This window comes from Parasteatoda tepidariorum, chromosome 7 (genome assembly GCF_982258835.1).
Source record: "Parasteatoda tepidariorum strain Cologne lab strain chromosome 7, Ptep-v5.0, whole genome shotgun sequence".
Taxonomy (NCBI): Eukaryota; Metazoa; Arthropoda; class Arachnida; order Araneae; family Theridiidae; genus Parasteatoda; species Parasteatoda tepidariorum.
In genome coordinates, this window is record NC_141761.1 from 25286470 (window position 1) to 25311286 (window position 24817).

General features: G+C 27.7%; 1 protein-coding gene across 1 annotated transcript in view; it reads right to left on the minus strand.

Moving 5' to 3' along the window:
- LOC107454988 (uncharacterized) overlaps positions 1 to 24817 on the minus strand; it is a 60213-nt gene that overhangs the window by 16488 nt on the left and 18908 nt on the right. Inside the window, exons 3-12 of the mRNA XM_087167506.1 lie at positions 19618 to 19812; positions 13930 to 14124; positions 11717 to 12267; positions 9820 to 9935; positions 9409 to 9463; positions 9201 to 9324; positions 7539 to 7581; positions 5317 to 5474; positions 4714 to 5217; positions 3672 to 3748 (exon numbers count right to left, since the gene is read on the minus strand). Of these exons, the coding sequence (XP_087023632.1) occupies positions 3672 to 3748; positions 4714 to 5217; positions 5317 to 5474; positions 7539 to 7581; positions 9201 to 9324; positions 9409 to 9463; positions 9820 to 9935; positions 11717 to 12267; positions 13930 to 14124; positions 19618 to 19812 (2018 nt within the window). The remainder of the gene's footprint in view (positions 1 to 3671; positions 3749 to 4713; positions 5218 to 5316; positions 5475 to 7538; positions 7582 to 9200; positions 9325 to 9408; positions 9464 to 9819; positions 9936 to 11716; positions 12268 to 13929; positions 14125 to 19617; positions 19813 to 24817) is intronic.

Sequence of the window (24817 nt, forward strand, 5' to 3'; positions counted from 1 at the left end):
TTAATTGAAATTGAATTTAAATTCCTAGGTTTATACCCCAAATTAAAAATATCTGCGTACCATTAAAATTTTATTTATTTAAAAAAAGTGGCCCCGAAGGTAGTGACATAAATTTTTTAATGTTTGTAATGTATCATTGTCTCCGATTACCCCGAGATGAAACCATCTCAATGCAAAGAAACAAGCTCAGGGTTGTCATTGATTTAACGTTCTAGTAAGTTAAAATGTTAAAATCACTTTATACTTATTTTTTGGTATATCTGTATTTTATTTTGAAGGCATGTTTAAATACAATTAAATTAAATTAATAATACAAAATAATCTAAAATATAAACAATCAACATGCCCCCCACCCCAGCAGGCAGCAGTAAAATTATCAAACGTTGACAGGTCCGTGGTGATAAAAAGGTTGGGGAACACTGCTATAAAGGACAACTAAACATAAATTTAATCTTTAACTTAACATGAAAAATATAATTTTAAAAAAAGAGAGAGAGAGAAAAAAAAAAAAACAGAATATCAAAAGCTCTTTCATTGCCCTACATAGTTGAAATTCTAATAATTGGTTTAAATGTTTTTCAAGGCCCTGCTTAGGGGTGGGCAAACTAGACGGCTACCCCGGGATACAAAACTAAGAACAATTTTTGTTTTAGTTTCTACTTAGCCTTTTCTTTTTAAAAATATGTATGTTTTTTTTTAACGACGTGGCAGTTAAGAGGGTCTCTATTAGACTTTCATTTTTCTTGAAAGTACGGTAATTAGAAAACTGAAATGTTTAGCTTTAAAATTTTCTCTAAAAAAATTAAGATTGATTTTTATAGGCAGTTTTATGATTGCACTGCATTTTTAAAAGCGTTTCTGATAGACATTATCTCTCTTAATATTTTATGGATAATTTTTTTCTTCTGGAAAACATTTTTAGCATTATGTTCTGTTTTATATTTAATTATCTTTATTATCCTAAGCATTTTTTTCCATTACCTAATGCTATAAAGCTAAGTTTTGATTATTTAGATGATTTGATTTATTTTATATAAATAAACTTATTTCTATTTAAAAAAAATAATATTTATCAATGAATTTTTTTAAAAAAAATATTGCTATGCAGCAGATTTTTTTGGTCGAATGTTCAGCATTTGGTCGAATTACTATTCATTACATCCTATAAAATGCTACATTATTTTGAAAATATTCAATGAGGGGATAGAGTTCTCCCCTCGTAATGAGGTGACACAGGTTCGCAATCCGCTGATGATTGGTCGATACAAATTCTGCTTCTGGTTGGCAACGATTACAGTACTGACATAAAACATCATTAGTGGTAGGGGAATCATGGGATAGAATCCCCTAGCCGTTGGGCAAGCTGTGGGAGGTTTTCCCCTATAAGTAAGGCAAATCCAGATTAGCTCTATAAAAAAGTCTCCTATGAAGGCTAGTTGGCTTCAATGCTTGTTCCAGGAATTCCCTTGCCTTCTGGGTTGAGCTCAAAATTACAAAAATTCGGAGTTAAACATCGGAAGTCATGTATTCTGAGTTGAGCTCTGAATTGTGTCCACTGCTCAACACCACATATAAAATGAAATTACAGGAATGAATTTTTTTCAATGTTTTATCAAAGGCATCATGTCCGACAGTAAGATTCGCAGTTTTGGAGCTGTATCAAGTCTAGTTAAGAATTTATTTTAGGTGCATATAAATAAGTTAAAGAAAATAAATAAAATAAGCTAAATTATGGTTTTCTGTGAAAGGAAATTAAAAAAGACGAGCTATAAATGTTAAAGAAGGCGATTAGGGAAACATATTACCTTATCTAAATATTTCCTTATTTATTATTAAGTTATTTTTATTTTGATTTGAAAAGCACAATGGAAAGTACTAGCTAATGCATTTATAAATGCATGTCTTTTAGATAATTCATTAAAATGTTATGCAGAAATTATATATATATACAGTGGAGCATCGTTTATACGACGATCACTTATACGACGTTTACATTTATACGACGTTTTAGTGTGGTCCCAAATCATTCCTATTCATTTTAATGTAAAAATATATCGTTTATACGACGCAGAGAATCGGTTATACGTCGGTTTTTAGATTTTGTTCACGTTTATTTAATTTTTTATTTTTTCTTGTGTATTTTAAAAAAGGGTGGAATTTGCCAACATGAATGATACAGAAAAGGGTGACAACAAGAATTCTTGGATGACGACTGTAATTTTTACTAGATGACTGAAAAAAAACTAGACAATATTATGAAGAGGCAAAAGCGTAAAATTTTGCTATTTATCGACCTATGTGATCGATACTAATTATTTTGGTAAACGTAAAAGCTCTCTTTTTTCCTGCAAATTGCACAAGTGCGCTTCAGCCATTAGATTTGGCCGTGATTAGAAATTTAAATTGCGTCATAGAAAGCAGTAAGTTCAACTCGCTATTCAAAGCATCGTAGAGACCAATAGCAAGAAAATATAATTAAAGGTAACATGCATTAAAATTGCTCACTGCAATTTTTCTTTTTTGGTTATTTGTTTGTTTTGCTTTGTCTAATTTAGAAATGTATGTAAATCAACACGTTAAACATTAAAATTGAAAACAGAGTTAGTTTCAGTTTTAGAAGTAAAAATCGATTATACGACGTTATCGTTTATACGACGCTTTTCGGTGGTCCCTTCGGCGTCGTATAAACGATGCTCCACTGTATATATATATATATATATATATATATTGTTGAAAAAATTGCACTTCTTTTTAAATGGCCTTTTACTTCAAACAATAACAAAAAGATAACCAAATCATCAAATACATAATGGATCATTGGTTGGATCTAATTATAATTAGGTGTTCTAAAAATCACAACTGGTTATAAAAAAAAAACTCTTAACTTGCAGAACCCCTTTTTACTTTCGCTAGGAGCCTTATGATTCCAGAGAGCACTCATCAACTTTCATCAAATAATTTATTTGCAAGTGGCTTAACAACATTCATCAAATATTTTATTTGCACCTGGCATAACAAACAATAAATTAATTTCTCACCAAGACCAATTTTTTTTATTTATTTATTAGGATTATTACTTTTTTGAAAGATAAAAGAGTAATAAGTCAAAAAATTAACCTAATAAGTTTTTATTATTTTTTTTAACTAATACCAAATATAGTACATCTTGGTGTATTAATTAACTTTTCAAACCGCAAAATTTGCCAAAAATCAAGGCGTAATGCTGGTAATAAAGTCAGACATTTGCTGAGCACGAAATATCAATTCACTGTATACAACTTGAGATAGATATGAATAAATCTGTATTAATTTAACCTTTTTGAAAACTATTTTTAATATGTTATTTAAAATTAATTTTGCATTTTCTTCATGATATTTTCACAACAGAGAGGAATAATACTTTTTTAAATTTTAGTAGTTTTCATATTTGGCTTTTACAGTGGTCAACTTATCTACCCGACATTTGCTAACACGTAACACATCCAGATATATCTTAATTAGCTTTTAAAAAATATTATTTTTCCAAAATCATCATTATTCAGTGATTTTGTCATTTCGGTAAATTAACTTAAAAATGAAAACATTTTTATTAAAAATTTTTAGTTAGAATTAATTTACGTCAATAAATATACATTAGATTTGAAAGATAGGAATTATTTAATGTTTCTTACACTATGTTTCCATCAGTAACTTGAGGAAAAGATGAAGGATGCGGGAACCTTTCTAAAGTAACAGCTGTAGTATTTGTCTGAAAAAATATAAAAACTTAAAAATATGCACACATATACCAGGACAAAAGTAAGTACACACTTCTAGAGGTTCAGGTTAACTGCTGTTAATGTTTTTATGCACTCATTAGTCCTTATTTGCAAGTACAAATTGGAGGAAGGCTGTCTCGTTTTGGAATTGGGGTTGCTAGAAGATTGAGGCTCAAAGGTTAACAAAACATACCATAGGGAAAACGGAGAGTAAAATAAGAATTGACTGATTTATGTCAACTTAGAATATAGGAAGCCTTATCTTTCAATTTGTTTTCATAGTGATTTTAATGGGATATTATATTATACCACACCTGATTCAAGTTATAGCAGGTAGCCTTAGCAGTAGGAAGTTTGTTGAATCAACTTTAAGATATCATTTACAATTATTTTAAACCATTGCAAATAGGATTTTAGGATTTAAAATATTTTTTTTAAAACAACTTTCAAACATTCAATGAAATAAATGATAAAAAATAGTTACAAAATCTTTAAAACTAAGCTTATTTTATATTTAAAAAAAGTCGTTACAATGATAACTATTTTATTTGATTTTTTAGAAATGAAAATTACTTAAACTTCTAAACAAACTCAGCTACCAAATTATGACTGCAATTCACAGATACAGAAGTTAAATTTCAAGTCTTGCTTAAAAATTACTTTATTTAAAGACATAGGGATGATTCATGGAAAATAGGTAAGGGGAAGTAGAAAATATCATACCGATTGAGTATTCCATAACCAGAAATACCATACTACTCTAAAAGTATTGCTTTCTTATTAGAAACTGGCTGTTATTATGCATTAGAAACAAAGCGCATTCATATAAATTATCAGCTAAAATTGATGAAAAACTTGCAGATTCATCTTCTGTGAATTACCCTGGATACAATTAACACAATATCAAAAATTAAAATCAGTAACTTTTAGTTAGATAATTTAAAATGAAACTTACTACCGAGTTTGTAGGAACTATATTTGAACTTTGAGATACATTCCACACTGAAGGTGTTTGACATTCTGAGATAGGTGCTTGACGCCAATCAATGTCTTTCAATTTTGCTGCAGTAGACTCAAAAAATGGTGGTGGTTGTAAAGGTTTACTCTTTAGGCGCATATCTACATCTTGGAATGGCAAAGTTTTTTCAGTAGAAGTCACAGGTGGCTCAAGACTAGGATTTTGCAATGAAGGCTTATGCATTTTATTAAAGGTTTCACATAGTTCATATGCAGGTTTCTCTCCTATCAATACTTGAGGAGGGGGACCGTCCACTCGAATGTGATGCAGTTTGTTGTTTTCTAGTGGGGCGAGCAACGGGGGGCCACCAAACTGCACTTCGTATGGCCGATTATTGATGTAAAGTTCTCGAGAGGGAGTGCCAAACTGAATAGTATTTCTTTTGCCATCTAGATCAAAATCATGAGACTTTTGATCAAAACTCAAAATCAATGATTGAGGCTACAAAGAAAGAAAAAAGAAAATAAGAATTAGATTAAGGATATATTGGCAATAAAGGATAATGAATTAGGAAGAGAAATTGTCAGCAACCCAACTTACAAGCCCTTCAACAAAAACATTCCTAGGGGTCCCGATGAAGCTTATTTCGTGAGGTTCCTTATCATCCATGAAGGCAAATGCTCGTTTATTAACAAAATGAATAATCCGATCTTTGCCATCAAGCTTGAAAGTTTGAGTGAAAGGTATAGGTGATCCACCTTACAAAAACAAAAACATGAAAAATAAGTTTCAAATTTAATAATAAAATTAATTTATTATAAGTGCAAGTTATCAATTTTTGCTACCTTTTCTGCACATGCATATACATTATAATACCATAAGCATATAAGCAAAAGTTAAAAGGGTCAAAATTAGACTAAATTTAATAATTCATACTTTTGAAGGGCCCTGAAAATTAATAAAATAATTAAACTATTGAGTACGAATATGAGATGAATGATGTTGATCATTAGTTTCGCGCTAATGGAATGTAAAATTTAGTTACTCTTTTAGCAATTCACCTTTAAATAATAAACAAAACAAAAAAAAGTAACACACAAATGCAAACATTTTAAGATTTTTCCACAATTAGAAAAAACAATTATGAACAGTTAAGTATTTATGCTATAATACATATTTATATTTGGCCAGAGTCTTCTTCTGAATTCTCTCCCACATTGTCTCCTGTGCTAGTCCCTTTCTTGTATTGTAGGGAGGTGGTCTCATCTCAATCTGAGTATTTCTTTTTTATTATTTATTAATGCTCGTAAGTAATTTATGAAAAATATCTTTTAATGTGAAATAATCAGCCAGTTGAAATATCCCTTGTTTATATGGTTAATGATATGCATTTCACAATTCTGGCTTGAAAACAGGTATTTTATTTTCTTCAAATTTAATCAGAGTTCAGGTCTCTGAAGTATTGATCTATTAATGTTTTATATGGTTAACACATTGTATTTGTTGATGGCAGTGACAATTTAATGAAATGTTGTAATCAGTAAAAATCTTTTTTTTGCAAACCTTGGAGGATATTGAATCTTTTCAACTAAATGGTAGGTCACGAAATAGTGGAGCTTTAACTTCCATGATCCTCTGGCTCATAGCAGGCTAATGCAAAAGTGTTACTTTTTTTTTCTTCACATAAGCAGTAACTATTAAATTAAATTATGTTAACCTGAACTTATTAAACCTGAATGTTTGTCTAAACCTATTTCCAGATGGGATTCCTGGGTGAATCCATTATTTAGCATAGGCATCTATTTTTTACTGTTTATTATATTCCTATAACATAACCAGTTATTTCAGTTTAAAAGTAACCTGAAGTGTGCTTTGTCCCAGCTATAACTTAATATTCAAAAATTTATCAAGGATAAACAGTACCAACTCACTCACTAATGTAGTGAAAGTTACTCATGCATGCCTTACATAGACCCTAGATTACCGTCAATATAATTGGTCTATACTTATTTAATTTTTTGATTTCATATGTTTACATTTAAGATATGTATGGCAGTATAAAATTTTGTGTTTGAATTAGCTATACTTTTATTTAATAACCAGTTTCTGCTTTAAATTTTAACTGAACTATTTATAATGATGGCATATGTTGGTAATTGGAAGCCTCCACCAATATTCAAAGGGAGACAAAGAGCCTGAAACGTTGAGAACCCATTGGTCTAAGCCCATAGACATTCAGATCTTAAAATAAAAATAAAAATAAAGAAATTTTGCGTGAAACAAATAATGATTATATATTATTGTAAAACTATTTTTAGATATTTTTGTTCCACTATACAAAAAGGTAGTACTAAAAATACTCCACGGAGCAAAAAATTTTAACATTTATGTGTGTTGGCTCTATGATGACATAATGGGAATTGAAGAAAGATTGCAAAAATGTGAATGCTTCAAGAATCTAAAAATTTGTAATACTTAATAATCCAGAAAGTTTTATAAATAGCAAGAAAGTAAGAACCAAATGTGAAATGTAGGCACTGTATAAGGGACTTAGAAGATTTTATATATGAAGTCTACGTCATTAACTAGATTCAAAACTATTATTATTTTAATTCTTTACAACAAATTTTGACTTTTTGCCTCAGATTTTAAAAAAAGTGAAGTAAAAAATGAGCAATTGCATAAAAAAACAATACAATTTAGCTACTACAAAATCACACAGAATAGAGCAGTTAGATTAAAAAAAAAATACATTTTAAACAAAAAAAAGAAAAAAGATACACAATTCCAAGATGGAAAAAAAATAAATAATTTGAACTTACGAGCCACAGAGGAATCAATATTTAAAGGAGGTTTCATTACATCCTACAAGAAATAAAGAAACTTTAGAATTTTAAACAAAACAACAAAAAATACAAATTAACGTAAAATACGGAACAAGCTCAAACATTCAATCAAGTCCCACCCATAGCTTCACAGAAATATTGACGAGCAATCAAAATCGAATAAGCCCACATCCAGTGTTAAGATATACATGCACGCCATGTGCTGACACAACCATAGAAATTCATAAATTTTGTGGATATATTTTTTAAATTAACAGGAGTGTTCACACAATTAAAAAAAATCAAATATAGATATTCAAATCCCAGCAATTTGAAAATAACACATTGCAATGCAATTTGTATTCATGAGGTAAAATAATCAGCTTTTTTAAAAATTAACAGGATTTATAAACTCGATGTTGAAATTAGTATTCATGTGCTTTTAAAATCCAATAACATTATTTATGTTTACTCATTTCTAAATGAAATATTGACTTACACGATTAAAAAGTTATACACTTTGCTCTGTATGCAGACAGTTAAAAAATCAAGAGACGTAATTCATACTCAAGCGTCTTTACAATCTGATATGTATCGCGATTCATATTTCATAGCCTATAAAATTCAATATCGCAATTCATATTCCCTAGTTCAGGGGTGGCGAACCTTCATACACCAACGTGACATTTTCCCTAAAAAATTGCTTAATTAGGTCATAGACGTGCCCTCAACTAATTTTGACTTCATGATTATTGGGAAAATAATAATACTAAATACTATCAACTCAAAGCTCTTTATTTACATTGAAAAAAAAATATTTTGCAATGTCTCAGTTATACACGTAATTCAACTTAAGCAGGACTGTTGATTTTTTTTGCTAGTTATTAATTGTTAGCTTGTTTTTTACGGTTATTGATTGTTTTTTTTAGTATTAATTTTTTTATTAATAGTTGTTTATTATTTTGTTTGTGAATTTCAATTTAATTGCTACATATGCTTCATAGCGTAATACCGTTTGTGTAATAACAATTCATAGTGTAAAAGCAATTGTGATCGGTGGAGTGCCCAAATTTTTTTGTCATGTGCCATTGGTTCGCCATCCCTGGCCTAGTCTATAAAATTCAATATTGAAATTAATATTCCCTAGTCTATAAAATTCAATATCGCAATTCATATTCTCTGGTCTATGAAATTCAATATCACGATTCCCATTTAGACAATTTTAAAATTGAACATTGTGATTCATATCAAATGATTTTAAAATCAAACACTGTAATTATCTGCGTATTTTCAGGTGCGTCATTTTAAGACTTTTGATTCTATTTAAAAATGCTTGTTAAAAAATACATTAAATCTTTTGTTCTTTGTATTTATTCTTTATAAAGGATTTTTTTTTTTACTTACTCACTAATTGCTTTTGCCAATGCAATCATAATAATTTGAAGGGAAAAGAACAAGAAAAAAATAGAATAAATATAAAAAGTAAATTATTTAAAACACAACTTATTTAATTAAATCAAGTAATATTTCCGCTTTATTAAAAATGATGCATTTTCTTAAAAAAATTACATTTTTCCTTTCTACCTTTTATACCCCCACTACACACTGATTTTTATTAAAATTTGGATGAGGGCTTAACCCTATGAGGACATAACTAACCTGAAAACTTGTAATAGATTTATTAACTGGATCAGGAGGATGCAGTGGTGTAGGATGAAATTCAGATACTTTGTGGGTTGTATTGATTTGCTCTGCTGGCACATGAAGTTTTTCTCTAATATCACTGGAATAAATAATTACTAAAAATCAATATCAAAAAAAGAAAAAGAAAGAAAAAAAAAAGCATATGCTTGATGTTTATACTAACTTTGGCATTTCTTTGGAAGGCAAATTAATATTTTGATGAATAGGAGTTGATGAATCTACAAATAAAACATATGAAAAAATTAGCAAAGTAAAAATGACAGAACTACGATTTTACGATAGAACTTGTTGTTCAATTTATTATTTAAAATATTTAAAAACAATAATGCATTTAATTTAGATTTTTCCACTACTTAATGTAGAGTTGGCACTAATACATTTTTTAATTAATTAATATGAACCTGTAAAAACTACTCTGTAAATTAATTCTTCAACTAAGCCATAAACATAAAATTGGGTATTTTTTTTTCCGTTTTAATCATAAAGACAAAGTCATACCGAGAAAAATATTTATAAAATCAGTTTTAAATAATATATATAAATATATTTCATTACTATATAATTGATACATTACTTTTATTGTCAGTTTGATGTAAGATTTCACTAGGTCGTTTGGATTGATCGACTGCTATGGGCAATTTACGATAGTCTTTGTCTTCAGATCCAAGAAAAAGAGGCATTGGAGGTTGTCTAAAAATGAATACAAATGAATGATTTAAGGAAAACAGTAAAATTTAGAATAAAAAGAACACTAATAATTATCATTAATTTTATATTTTCATAAAGTACGATGGACCCAAATTTAAAATTTGTGATTTAAAAAGATCTAAACAGAATTTATTATTAATAAAAATCTTGGAAAAATAACTAACAATGACTGATAAGAAGAAATACATTGAAAAAACCATATACTTGATACTTAGAGTAGCTGCAAATATGTCACATAAAATAAAATAAAATTGTGCTGCATACCTAGAGCTGTCAAAGAAAGACTGTCATTAATTTACCAATTCACTTTACAAGAACATCATGTAAGAATACTGGTTTGAATGTGATGGATTCTTTGTAGCATTCTGATTTAATCTTTATTTAAACTAGACATGCATGCCGTAACTGGCCAAAGTGCCATTTATAACAAATTAAAATAATATTGCGCAAAATATGCTGAAAAAAAAGCCTGCCTTAAAATAAGTTACATTATTTAAAAGTTGATTTATCTAGTTAAATATTCAACAAAATACAAGGGGTTTCAAATCTTAATAACTAAAATTTATTTTTACTGGAAAAACAATTTATATTATAATTGAAAACTCAATTATACACTTCATATATGAAGAGTATCTCCTATATCAGTATGAAATATATAAAAATGCCGTAAAATATTAATTTTATACTTAAAGATTGGGCAGAAAGCAATCATTGGACCCATGATTGATGCATTTTACCCACAGTTATGTTATATGTAAAGCATTATGAAAATCTAATTAGGGAAAGCTTTTATATTCTTTCTGACATGTCACTAGTAGACCAGACACAAAAGTTAATGGTATAGTATATACATGAAAATTATCCAATGTTACATATCCTATGAAAATTATCCATTTTATTACTAGCTGTACTAGTTATTAAAAAAGCTGCAAATCTTTTTTTTTTTTTTTGTAACTTGTGCTACCATAAACTTGATTTATTTTTAGGGCATAGGCGCAAAATGAAATTTTAATACCAGCAGCAATATTGTCTAAACTAAGGCAGAAGATACTATCCTCCCACATGTATGTGTATAAATTCATTCTGCTCTAAGAAAGTGCAGAATTTCTATTTACAATGCAGGAAAAAACCCGAAACATTGTGCATAACTTTTGATTTAATTGATCAGTTTTCATGTTTAGGGCTGAATCTTAATAGTTCAATGGTATAACTTCAAATATGCTAATTAATAGTGCAGACAATACTTCAAGTTACGAAATTAGGCACCAAAGTATACTTTCTTTGAATAAATATACATTTTATTATCAGATTTCTAACCCTCAAAATATACTTTATAGCTGCAATCTGGGAAACATGGCCCCAATAGTTAAGTCAGGAGAGTGGCTGAATATTGGACCCCTTAATGTGAATTTTACCTTCAGCGCATTTCCCCAAAGCTCAAGAACTTTTTAAACAAATAGAAATTTTTTTGTATCTAAATATAAAATTCGTTTCGCCAAAGATAATTCTGTACAAAAAAAAAAAAAAAAAAAAAAAAAAAAAAAACAAATTTTCAATAATTATATATTGTTTTATTTAATAATAGTCTAAAACATTTTTAATAGTAAGGTATACACTTTTTACATCATTTTAAAGAATGTAATTTTCTACGGCAAAATACAAAATCGATCAAATAGTTTCTGATTTTAATCAAATCAAATTAAATCAAATTTTAAAAAAGTCACATATTTAATGTTAATAATAGAAAATATTGATTAGCTCACCTCCTTTCATCTGAATCAAGTATAGTTTCCTTCTTGTCTTCATACTTTGTCGCAAGTTTTGATGTATCTTTTGGAGGATCAAGCAATTGGTTAGAGGATGTTTGATTGCCACATTCAGATTTAACTCTTGGATCACTGACATTATCAGCAGGTAATAATTGATTATTCTGAAGAGCCTTAGAACTATTTATATTAAGAGAATCTTTGCAAGGTTTCTTATTGTTGGAAGTATCACCAGGAGATTCCTCTAGAATCAAATTTCTCTTTTTATTTAAAGCTGTGTTACTTTTACAAGATCCTTCTGTTGCAAGTTTATTCCTTTTGGCTCTTGGATCATTGGGAGTATCAGATGGACGAGAAGTTGTGTTGCTTTGATTTGAAGCAATATCTTTTGTATGAGGCTTTGAGGAAGTAGAATTTGTATTTGGAACAACTACTACAGATTGTAGAGAAGCAGGAACTGAGCTATCTGGAACATTACCAGCTTCAGCAGAGGCAATTAGAGCTACAGCTTTTTTAAGACGCGGATCACGGTGGATAACAGAATTACCCTAAAATATTATAATATCATTAATCACATAATAAATATTTTAAAATATGTATTATAGTTGTACAGGAATCTTCTTACATGAATATTTCAGGCATAAATGAGTTATTAAAGAAAGAATTAATACCAAGGCTCTGAAGCACATAAAAAATATGTAAACTTGTTTCAATAAAAAAAATTTAAATAAAACTATTAAAAAAAATTCATTAATTTTCTTTACAATTCTGAAGATAAAAATGCTAAAATCCAGAAAAATTAAAATAGTTTTCAATTCTATATCATATAGCAATAAGTTAATTTTTTCCTTATTCAAGCTTTAAATACTCAAATGTATATAAAAAATAAAGGCTATGTACTTTAGTGTTAAAAATAAAGTTTTTAAGATTAGTTCAAAGGACCAGTACATTACACATAATTTTTACTATAAAGAATAACCACATTTTGACAAAAACAGCATGAAAGCTTTAGTCTGATTGTAAAGATGAAGGAAAAAAAATATACTCTTATGAAATTTGCAGAGGTTATGTTCATAAATTACTTCTATTTTATAACACAAAATATATGTTACATAGCTGTCAGCATACATTGGGAAAAATCAAGTAGATTTTACGAAATAATAAAATTTCATGATAATTGTTGCATAATATGCAAATATTTTCAGGAAATTTTAGGGATTTTTGTTGTCATCAAAATACAAAAATTTATTACACTAATTACTATAAATGGTCGGCAATATTTTCCATTCACGAACAACATTAAATGAACTTGAAATGTTTTTCATTATGTTAAATCATACCTTTGAATAGTAATAGACAGTTTATTGTTGATGGTTAAAAGATCAATTAAAAAGTCATTTAAAAACAAAGTTCTGAATAAAAAATTAAAAAAAGTTTCAAAAGGATATCTATAAATGAGGCTTGTTCAATTTTGTATTAGTAATACTTATTTAAATATTCAAGGAAGCAATAAAGTTTTGTAAAAATTCTATTTCACTAAGGATTTTTTTAGGAAACTTACTCAATTTTAGGGAATATTTTAAAATGTACAAAAACCAGGATAATTTTTTATTAAACCAGTAAACCAGGAGAAACTGCCAAAATTCAGTAGTCTACAAGTAAGTCCACTAGAGTCAGGGGCGGATCCAGAAATTTTTCCTGGGGAGGGTCATAGACTCAGATTCTCCCTCCCACAATAATTTTTTTAAAAATAAATAGGGTTTTTAATGCTAGTTTTTTCATTTAATAATTAGAGGGGGGGGGGGGGAAATCGATTTTCCGACATAGCCAGGTGTATATGTCCCCTTTAATAATGTAAATTTTTTTTCAATTGGGGGGGGGGGGGTCCCCCGCTGGATCTGCCACTGACTAGAGTTGGTAGTTATATGTTAGTTATTAATATATATTTAATATATTATTTGTAATTATAGCAAAGTAATTAAATTTTTTCATTCTTATATTACTCTTATAATTAAATTAAAAAAGGATATAAAAAAAACTTATGAGTGCACTATTTTTGTACTTCATAAAAAAATTGCAATGGCATTAAATGACTTAATTTCTGAAAATTTAAATGATTAAAATATGGTTACAACAAACTTAATTTTTCACAACTACTGCAGAGAGAAATAAATTTATAAGTTGGTAAAGTAGAAAATAATTTGCATTACCTGATTTTTTTGTTTTAGAACCGATTCCATTCCTTTAAGCTTTGCATGCTGTAAATGTAATTTCTTTGCTTCTAAGAGCCTTAACTGTGCTCTCTTTTCTTCAATTAATTTTAACATTTTTTCACGTTCAGCTTTTTCATCAGTCAACTTTTTCATTTCCTCTTGTTTCTTTATTTCAGATTCTTTTATTAAATTCTACAAAAACGAAGTCAAATAATTTAAAAACCACTAAATAAGAAAACCTAAAATAGTTTGAAGTCATAATGATTGCAAACGCAAATAGAATAAAACTACTGAAATTATAGCTGCAACAAACACTTTGTAGTGAAAATATAATAGTTATTTTTTATACATTATATAATCCAATCAAATTATCAACAACAAAAAATAAGAACTCTATACAAAGTGCTTAAAATAAATATCATGAATACTTATCACTAGAAAGATAACATTAAGGACAAAGAAAGATTTCAGTTGAAAAATAGTTTTACAGTGCCAGCCAGACTTACCAGCTCTTACAGAAAAAAAACAAAAAAAAAACAGTTGTTTAAGGCAAATAATCAGAAGTTACAAAGAGAAAAATTTGGAATTTATTCATATAAGATTTTTAGTGCAATCTCTTTTGCAAACACAAAATATTGCCTTGATTTTCATGAATAAATAACAAGTATAACTCATAAATAAAATTTCAACAGTTTCTTAACAGAAAAATTGAGTGACAAGGCTGAACTAAATCAGCTACTTACTGTAACAAATCAGGCTGTTAAAATGTACTAGAATAAATGTCACAAAAGCAATGCTGCTTCTCTAAAGTAAAGGTTAAAGCTGATTTCTACTTTCAAAAAATAATCTGTTCTATGAATTTATGTAAAAAAAAAATTTTTTTAATCAGGTTCAACTATTGTTTATGCCTTACAGTTTAGCTTTAAAAAATCTCACAAAAATTTCAAACTAAAATTTTTAAGATTTTTTTAGTATTCTTAGCAATAACTTAAACTTAACTTCCTTATCATTATAATAATATTCACCTTTAGTGATAAGCTTGGTCATCTTTCAAAATAATCCTATATAACATATAAACTTTGATGGTAAGAAAGCTGAACAACTGTATTTAAATGTTTTAATTTTTAAGTTTTAAGCAATATAGTAATAAAATGTTTCATTGTTTAGCTGTTGCTCTCAGCTTTGTCCGTGTGGTAGTACTTGGATTTTAACTATATTCAAGAGATAATCAAAAAAAAATTTTTATGCATTAAAATTTAGTAATAATTGAAAATCTTATGCGCTGTACTACTTACTCACGCGTCACTCTGGAGCCATATGAGTATCATATAATGTGTGTATATATCTATATACTCATATCAGGGTTGCCACAGTAAAAAATGTACAAAAATAGTTGCTTTTAGTAGCCTTAAGCATGAAAATAGTTGCCTAAAACTATAAAAAAAGTTGCCTGAACAGGAGCAAAAATTTATCAAAAATAGTAGCCAAATAATTAAAATTGTAGCTTAATTGTCAAATACTATGATAAGAACTCGATGTCAGAAATTTTAAATCGTGATACATCGTCCGTTAGACATCGGGATTTAGCATATGTTCAGAAATTACCTATGGGAAATCAATCAAAAAAAAATAAATAAATAAAAAGGAATAAATCTATAACAAAAGAAAATATTAATTCTAAACATATTCTACTATAATACCAATATCATTGCTTAATATTTTCAATTAAAATAATAAAGAATAAATGTAAAAATATTTTTACTTATTTATTATTATTTTTGTTTTTGAAAATAAAATTGACTAAAGATTTATTTCTTTAAAAATGACACTGACTATCTAACAAATTATAAGTATTGAAAGAATTTTAATAAAATTTAAAAAAGAAAAATACTTTAAGTACTAATGTTAAATTATTAAAAAGCGTCCAAACATTACTAAACTTTTTACTTAATTTTTAAAAAAAAAATTGTTTTTTTAACTAATAGCCAAATTGTTTTAAAACTTTGTTGAACTCAAAAATAAAAACAAATTAAATAAAGGTAAGCTTTATTTTAATTTTTTTATAAATAAAAACAACTGAACATTTATTGGTTTAAAAATAATCAAATTATTATACTTACCTACATTAAATAAATTTGAAAAAAAAAAAAACTAACTTTTTATAACAAAATTAAGTACAAAATACCCCTATTAAATTGTATCGCTTAAAATGAAAAATAATAATTGAAAAAAAAAACCAATGAAGAAACTTTTTTAATTTATATTTTCTTTTCATTGATCTATTGAGTTCAGAACGAAAGTTTAAGATAACAGTGATTGTGCAGCAATCGCAAAGTAACAGTAGGTCTGCGAAAAATAAGTATAAGTATAAAAATAACTTTGCTAAGAGTAAAAAAGTATCCCAATAGTCGCCTATTCCTGAAAATAGTTGCTTTTTTTAGCCTTTTCAGGCAAAAAAAAGTCGCTATAGTCGCATATTGTAGCAAATAGTCGCATTTTAGTAGCCTGTGGCAACCCTGTCATATATAAGCTATTGCTAAAAAAAACGAAGCTCTGCCACCAATAATTGGTACAACATAATGCAGCCCTATAGCACCATTTATGTTTAATAATTAAACAGCCCTTTTTCAAAAGATAACAAATAAATTTAAATAATTACTTTAGAATATTATTCCTATAAAAACACAAAATTATTCTAAATAAAAACTAAACATATAACTAACTATTCAAGACTACTTAAATTATTACTTCAATCTAACAAAATGAATAATAACTCTATAATGTTGCTAATAGATAGATAAATATATATAGACAATAATCACTTGTGAATCCATACTACTCTATAATAATAATACAGAAATCAAAGGCACAATGCGGCTTCACAGCAATAAGATCCAGTTAGCTGTTCTAAAGCTGCAAATGATACTTAATAGCATCTAGACCAGGGATGGCGAACCAATGGCACGCATGCCATTTATGGCACTCAATGCAATATTTCGGGCACGCCACCGATCACATTTGTCATTACACAAATGGTATTACACTATGAAGCATATGTAACAATTAAATTCAAATTCACAAAAACGCACAAAATAATAAACAATTATTAATAAAAAATTAACAATTAATGCTAAAAAAACCAATTAATAACCATAAAAAACAAGCTAACAATAAATAACTAGCAAAAAAATTAACAGTCCTGCTTAAACTAACATCCTACAACCTAATATAAGTTATTTATCATCTAATCTGCAACAACAGAAGTCACACTGATGTTACTTTAAGTTGAATTACGCGTATAACTGAGACATTGCTAAATGTTTTTTTTTCTCAATGTAAATAAAGAGTTTTGAGTTGATAGTATTTCGTATTATTATTTTCCCAATAATCACGAAGTCAAAACTATTTGACAGCACGTCTATGACCTCATCAAACAATGTTTTAGAAAAAATGGCACGTTGGTGTATAAAGGTTCGCCACCCCTGATCTAGACAATAGACCTTTTTTTTTTTTTAACAAAAATATATACAGTAAAAGCAAAGTGTTTTCGAACATCAAAATTCCAATAAATTTTAATTCCAAAATAAGTTTGCTCTAATTTTTCCATGCCAAGGGAGCTGAAGCAGATTAAATTTAGTTAATAAGCCAAGTCTGTATATTAACAGTTGCAATCAAATTTGCTCTGGCAAGAAGGAGCACCATCTTCAAGATTATTTTGATACAAGGATGAAGTGATGCAAGAAAGTAAGTACGCTATGATCCCCCACTTTCTCTCCCTGTATTTTCAGTCAGACTGCATACATAATTTAACGAATTATCTTAAATCAATGTTAGTTTCCCCTGCTCACTTTTACCAGAGCTGTACAATTTTAAAACATACATTTTGTTGAACTATCAAACTATTAGTGATTGTCCTTAATGCTTCTTCTTATCAAAGACATATAGTACAGCAGAACCTCGATTCATCATTCCTGCATGTATCATTTTGTTACGGTCCTGTCACAAAAGCTACTTTTATAATGTTAATAAAGGCATTTAGATCGTTTTTGAAACTAGCAGATTCCTGCATACATCATTCAGAAATTTTACTGAGAATATTTATTTTAAAAGAATGTTATTTTGTTTTGATAACAGTAACTTCTGATATTGATTAATGAAGAAAATTGATATTAATTAGAAGAAAATGGATATTAATTAAATTTATGAAAATAGTTGGTGATTCTTATGAATCAATTAATAAAAATGTTGAAACTTTGGTCTATTCAACAAATGCTTGAATAAGCATTAGGGCTCCCGATGAAGATGGCCAACCAGTCCCAACATTTGAAGAATGCCTCATAGTCTTAGAAACAATAAAGAACATTCTGTATTCTCCCAAAAAATTAAAGAAAATGAGCAGCAATCTATTACAAGGGTAATTATGAACCCAACTCAAAAATCCTGAAAATTTCTTGAGTAATGACGCATTTCAAAAAAATTATGCCAAGTATAAATTCTAGATATAAATAATATATATAGATAAAAATAAAATTTAAAAGAATTGAATGTTATAAGGCTTTCCTTAAACTTCCGGATCACGGTCAGGGAAAAATTTGGAATTCCGGAGCACAATCATCTCTGCTATTACAAGTGCCGAAAATTTATAGTTTACATGGAGGAAAATAAAACTGCTAAGTCCAAATTTTAATTAAATAAATGAGTTTATTCATCTTTTTTTGGCAATTTAGCTGATAGTAAATAAATTTTTTCAGTTTAATTGTAAAATTTTAATTGTAAATTTGTTATTTTTCATGAGCTCATTCATGATTTTTCTGGACCTATTGTTCTTGGTGAATGTTCTGGTTTCATAAGAAATAATCGATCTAGGTTCTATAACTGGTGTAGTTGAATTATCATTTTATTAATGTTGTCTATATATGATCATACCTTTCTAAATTTCATTATCCCATCAGTTAGTCGAGGCTTAACTTTTTTTAAGTCATACTTTGTAACGTAAAAACCAATTTTAAGCTAATTAACAGCAGAACTAAGTCAGGGTTGCCACTCAAATCTGGAAAAAAAATTTCCTGTGTTTTCCCTGTACATATTATGCACAATATAAAGAGGAAACAACAATTACTGTGCTCTTGTGTGAGCTATATAGGGCAAACTATATTTATTAGTTTTAATTGCTGGAAATACAGCTGAACATACTTAAATAATGCTACAGTAAATGAAACAGTTTAGTATAGCTGAAATATCATGGTTAAATATCCCATAGATTACACTTTGAGTAGTCACCATTTTTTAAAAGACGAAAATAAGAAACAATATTCCCTGTATTTTCCCAGTTTGTAAATAAAAAATCAAAATTCCCTGCATTTTCCCTGTTATTTTAGATGATTTTTAAATTCCCTGTATTTTCCAGGTTTTCCCTGTGGAGTGGCAACCCTGTAAGTATAGCATATCCAGGATTGCATAATCATTTTGTAGTTTAAAAAATTTAATTTTAATCTTTGGTGGGTAAAAAAGGAAACATTTTTACAGGACAACTGTGTGAAACTATATAATCTTTACGCAATATATACTAGATAATTTTTTCATTATTGCAGCCAATATCGTAAAAGCCACGAACTATAAAATTCTTAATTAATGCCACAAACATGCAAAATCATTTACAGAAAATAGATAACTAATTTTACTTACTTGAGCTGTATTGGCAGTGCCACTCACAAATTTCGGATTCACATGAATACTTTTTGCCGTCACCTTTGCAGTTATAGGCCATGCTGGATCAATGCTGTTAACGCGACAATCAATGCCATATAAAACAGTTTTAGGTAATATATCATTCCAAGTTTGCCTTAATTTATAAAGAGAACTTCTAGTTGCTTCATCAACCTACCCAAAGTACATTTCAAAAAATTTATAAAATCTCAACAATTTCTTCAGAGTAAAAGAATTTATATTTTTGTTATCAAAATAGGAAGAAAAATAATTAAAGCAGTGAAAAGGAAAAAAAAATAATGATTCTGAAAACAAAAAAATTAAATGAAAGTTGGGAAGAAAACAAATATAAAAATAAGTAAATATAACTCAGAATTACAAAACTATCAGAATGTAAATTACAAGTGAAACAGATAATTAATTAAAATTTATGAAATGGAGAACCATAGCTACAAAAGTAAAGAATCAAATAATCACGACTACAAGTATACATATAATTATATAGTACAGTACATAAAGATGGTTATAGAACCTATTAAAACTTGTATTGTTCATAGATCAAGTTTGTTAAGATCACAAAACTGATTTGCTTACAAATAATACACAAGGCTATATCTTAATATTTAATTCTCCTATGTTATCCACTACTTTGCTGAAAAATATTAACTTTATTTGTTTATTCATACCTTTATTTATTTAGCGATATTCAGCTTTTATGTTTTTTTCTCTTCTTTTTAATGTCATCAAGGCCAGTAATTTAACATGATTAAATTTCCGTATTTAAGCAATAGGACTTGTAACAAAACTTTAAGAAATCAAGCATAGTTTTTTCCCCCCACTTTTTTTAATGAAAATAACGTAATATAGATTGCTACTACAAGATTTTTTTTTATAATTGGTATGTTCATCAAAAATTTTGAACATGATTTAATTAAAAGAAGCATAAGATTGTCAACATATAAAATACTATAATTAATAATTCATGTAAAAATAAACATAAAAAGACAGAAAATGATATAAACATAAAATAACGTAACAAAAATATTTAGATACATGATGTGTATTTAGAAATATGTATTTTATATGAAATATATTTGGACAGGTTTAAAAATAATTACCTAATACAGGAGAAAATACAAATAGTTAATAGTTCATAAAAACCATTAAATGTATTTAAAATAAAAATTAAGTAATCAAATATACAATAGAAAAAAACTCAAATAATTGCTTATTTTTTATTCAGTTCTAATAAATTTCTTAAATAAAATGCAAAATATTATAGAATTATCCAAGAACATTCTAACACAATTCTAGAACCTTAAGCATATAACTAATAATAAAATCACACAAATTTCCTCTTTAAGTAAGAATAATGTAACACTTAAAAATGTGTAAAATTTAAAAAATTTTTTAATGCTTAGAAAAATTTGCAAGCTAAACTGAAAGATCAAAGCACAGTACTTAACAATAATTCAAAACAAGAAAAAAAGAATTCCCAGATTTATATAAAATTTTTAACTCTATAATGATGCTGCGCATAAAACACATTTCTCTTTTAGCTTTTCTGCATTCTGACACTTTGCAAAAGCAACACAGTACAGGAATTATATATATATATACCAGGGTTTCCACTACGGTAGCTTTTTTCGCAAAATGCGAAAAGACCCCTCGAAAATGCTAAAATTCAACAAAGCATTTTCGCATTTTTGCTAAAGGATTTTACTAAATTCCATTAAAAAAAAGCTTCCGCGAAAAACCATGACGCTAACATCCATGAAAAAAACTTGATCAAACAAGAAGGAGAAAAAATCTAAATATCTTTCACAAGAAGAACCATGACGCTAGCGTTCACGAAAAAAACGAGATTCAAAAATCTAATTTAAATTTTGAATATGTTCAATCAAGTGTGAAGGCTTGTATTTCAAGATTGTTAATTATAAACCAAAATGTTTTGATAAATAATAAATGTGTTTTTTTTTGTTGTAGGTATTCTGTTTGATATTCTTGTACATTAAGCTATTCTTTGTCAGATAACTTACAGTACTTGTTTGATATAAAGTAATTTTATAAGCCTAATGGCATTTTAGCATTTTGCTAAAACTTTTTTTCAGATTTTAGCTTTTTTGCTAATGAATTTTTAGACTCAGCTTAAACCCTGATATATACATATATACTCAATATACCATATTTCTCCAATACTCAAAAAATATAATTACATAATTTTAGTTTAATTTAATATGCCATTTATGCCAAACTAACATTGCCTTTAAAAAATTGTAAAATTATAAATAATGTATAACAACAGTTTACAACTGATACAAAGATTTTGGTCGTTGGAAAAAAATAGAAGTTAATAATATAAGAGTGCAACATAGAGAATGCATAAAAATATCCTAAATATCGATTCAAAGTTAAAAATACTAGACTTCAAACAAAACTGCGTTAAATTTTAATAAGAATTACAAAACTAGAAGAATAATTGATAATAAAGAGTTTTTTATGTAAAAAAAGTACAATTTAAAATAATAATCTACTTCCGGGCAGCCATTTCCGGTGAATAACATTAGTCCAGGAAACAACCATATATTTTAACTTGCAAATAAACCAACGAAGGGGATTAAATTGTCACAAAAAGGGAACATTTAAATAAGGAAATTATGATTGGTAATTATGCTACTTGTAAAGAAATCCAGCAAGATTGCGAAGGCACCTTTTTAAATCTAATAAGTGCATACTTGACTTAATGCCAATTTCATTACGTTAGTGCTACTCTTTCGATATCAATGTAAAGTAATCCTAACTCTATGCCCACAGACTACTAACATCTAGGGTAAAAGTTTAATTGTGTTACTCGTCCTTGATTCAATATTAAAAAAAAAAAAAAAATAGTGTTAATGATTTTTTTCCAATTTTTTGTTTTGAAAATGCCGAAATGTTCAGACATTAATCTACGAAATGATCTTCATGGGCAGTAAAATAACACCACACCTGTGGAATTATAATTAATTGGTCATACTGAAGAGTGTAGACTGTATGTTTTGAAGCTTCCAAAAAAAATTTATTATCTGAAATACCAATATAAACAGAGAATTTAAGTAAAATAGTAATATATTCGTAATTTGCTGTTCTACAATTCTCATTAAGATGATTTACAAATAACACACATTTGAACAATCGTTTTTTTTACGCCATTTCGATACAAATCCTATTAATCGATCAGGATTATACAAGTTATTGGATAAGGTTAGATCATCAGTTAAGCAAATTTTGAATTTATAAGTACATTTAAATGAATGACACAAACAAAAACATTTTTGCACTCTATGAATTATTTCAAAAAGGGATATTTGGTTTCAAATTAGATTAGAATTAAACACAAATAAGAAAAAGAGTTATTGTTCATCAAATGATTTGAAACAACTTAATAGTACTATAAAGCACAATTTATTTAACTTAGCTTTTTACAAATCAATGATTATTTGCAGTAAAGAAAGTCGTTCCTTAGAATTATTTCTAGACTCATACATTGAGTTGCATAAGCTTATTTACATGTGTATTACAATTTTTTAAACATCATACTTATATTATGGAAAAGAATAAGAAAAGAAAATATATTTATCTTATATAAAACACATTTGTAATTGTAAAGTTACATACAGGATTCCCATAAATTATTTTCATCACTACCTTACAATTAAAGTAAAATTACAAAAAATTTGACACATTTATAAAGAGTACATTTTATTACAACACACATTTAACAAACAGTATTTTTGTGTTGCTGTTACCCTACACTATAAATAACTTGAATTTTTACAATTTTAGTAATCCTGTTTTGTTGTTAGAAACATTTCTAATAACAAATAAACATGTAAAAATAATAAAGATCATTTTGAGTGTATGAATATGTAAAATAATTACGACACATCCTCTAAATTAAAATTATGAGGTAAGGTAAATCATGGACCAAGTCTGGGGAGTAGATTGTGACTAAAAATTTGTAACTAGCAACTAAAAGTGTAGTAATATTCAGGAATATTTCATAATGCACTGTCACCAGAAAAATAATCATAAATCATATTATTTTATTGGTAAAGATTACTTCAACAATTTATAATACCCACTAAATTTTGTAAAGTTTAAAGTCAATAATTAAAACTTTACTAGCGCATTAAAATGATTAATTAAAGACAACTGCAGAAAAAAAATGCTAATTTAGCTTTTACGAACACCTGTTTCTCCATTATATTTTAACAAGGAAGTTATATAATGCAAGAAATAACAACACTTAAGAATAGAGCATGAAATGAATATTATATGCATCAACTATTTCAATTGTTTGACGATAATCACTTACTAAAAAGATTGTATGCAGGGTGCCCAGTTAACAACCCTATTAATTACAAATGGCAACAGCTACAGTTTTTAGTAGTGTCTTAAATATATACTAAAATTTTACTTGATAAGACTCCCTATAGTGGCATATTGAAATACTTTAGTTTTCCACTATCTTCAAAAGGATAAGAAAAAGTGAATTACAAAGTTATAAAGCATGTAATCACACCACCTACGATTTTAGAAAGGAAAAAAAAAGATAGTTATTAAAAAGATACCTTTATTTTTGACATTCCTTTTTTAAAGTTTTTGTACAGTGCGAAAAAAAAGGGATCATCATGAATAACTTTTGATCTAATGAACGGATCTTCACATTCTTGGACTCAATCTAAATGGTTCGAAGGGGCTAAATGGTTCTAATTAATTATTGCGGACGATGTTTTAAGATACGAAATCAGACACAATACATACTTTCGCTGAATAAACAAACTTTTTTCTTGACAGATCCAGATTTCCAACCACCAAAATATAGGGGGATCTGTGAAAAATGGTCTCAATAGTTTTGTTGAGAACACCGAAGATTGGACTCCTTAATAGAAAATCATAATAGAAAATCTTAAAATAATCAAAAAAAGTTTGAACTGTCAGGTGTACATTTTTTTTGCATCATTTTAAAGAATATAATTTCACAAGACAAAATACAAAGTTTGAGCAAAATCGATCGAATAGTTCCTAAGAAATCGAATTTTAAATTTCTGACCATTTTTAAAATTAAATTTCTCAGGAGCTTTTCAGAAGCTTTTGCTCAAATTTTGCCATATAAAAATATATCCTTAAAAATGAT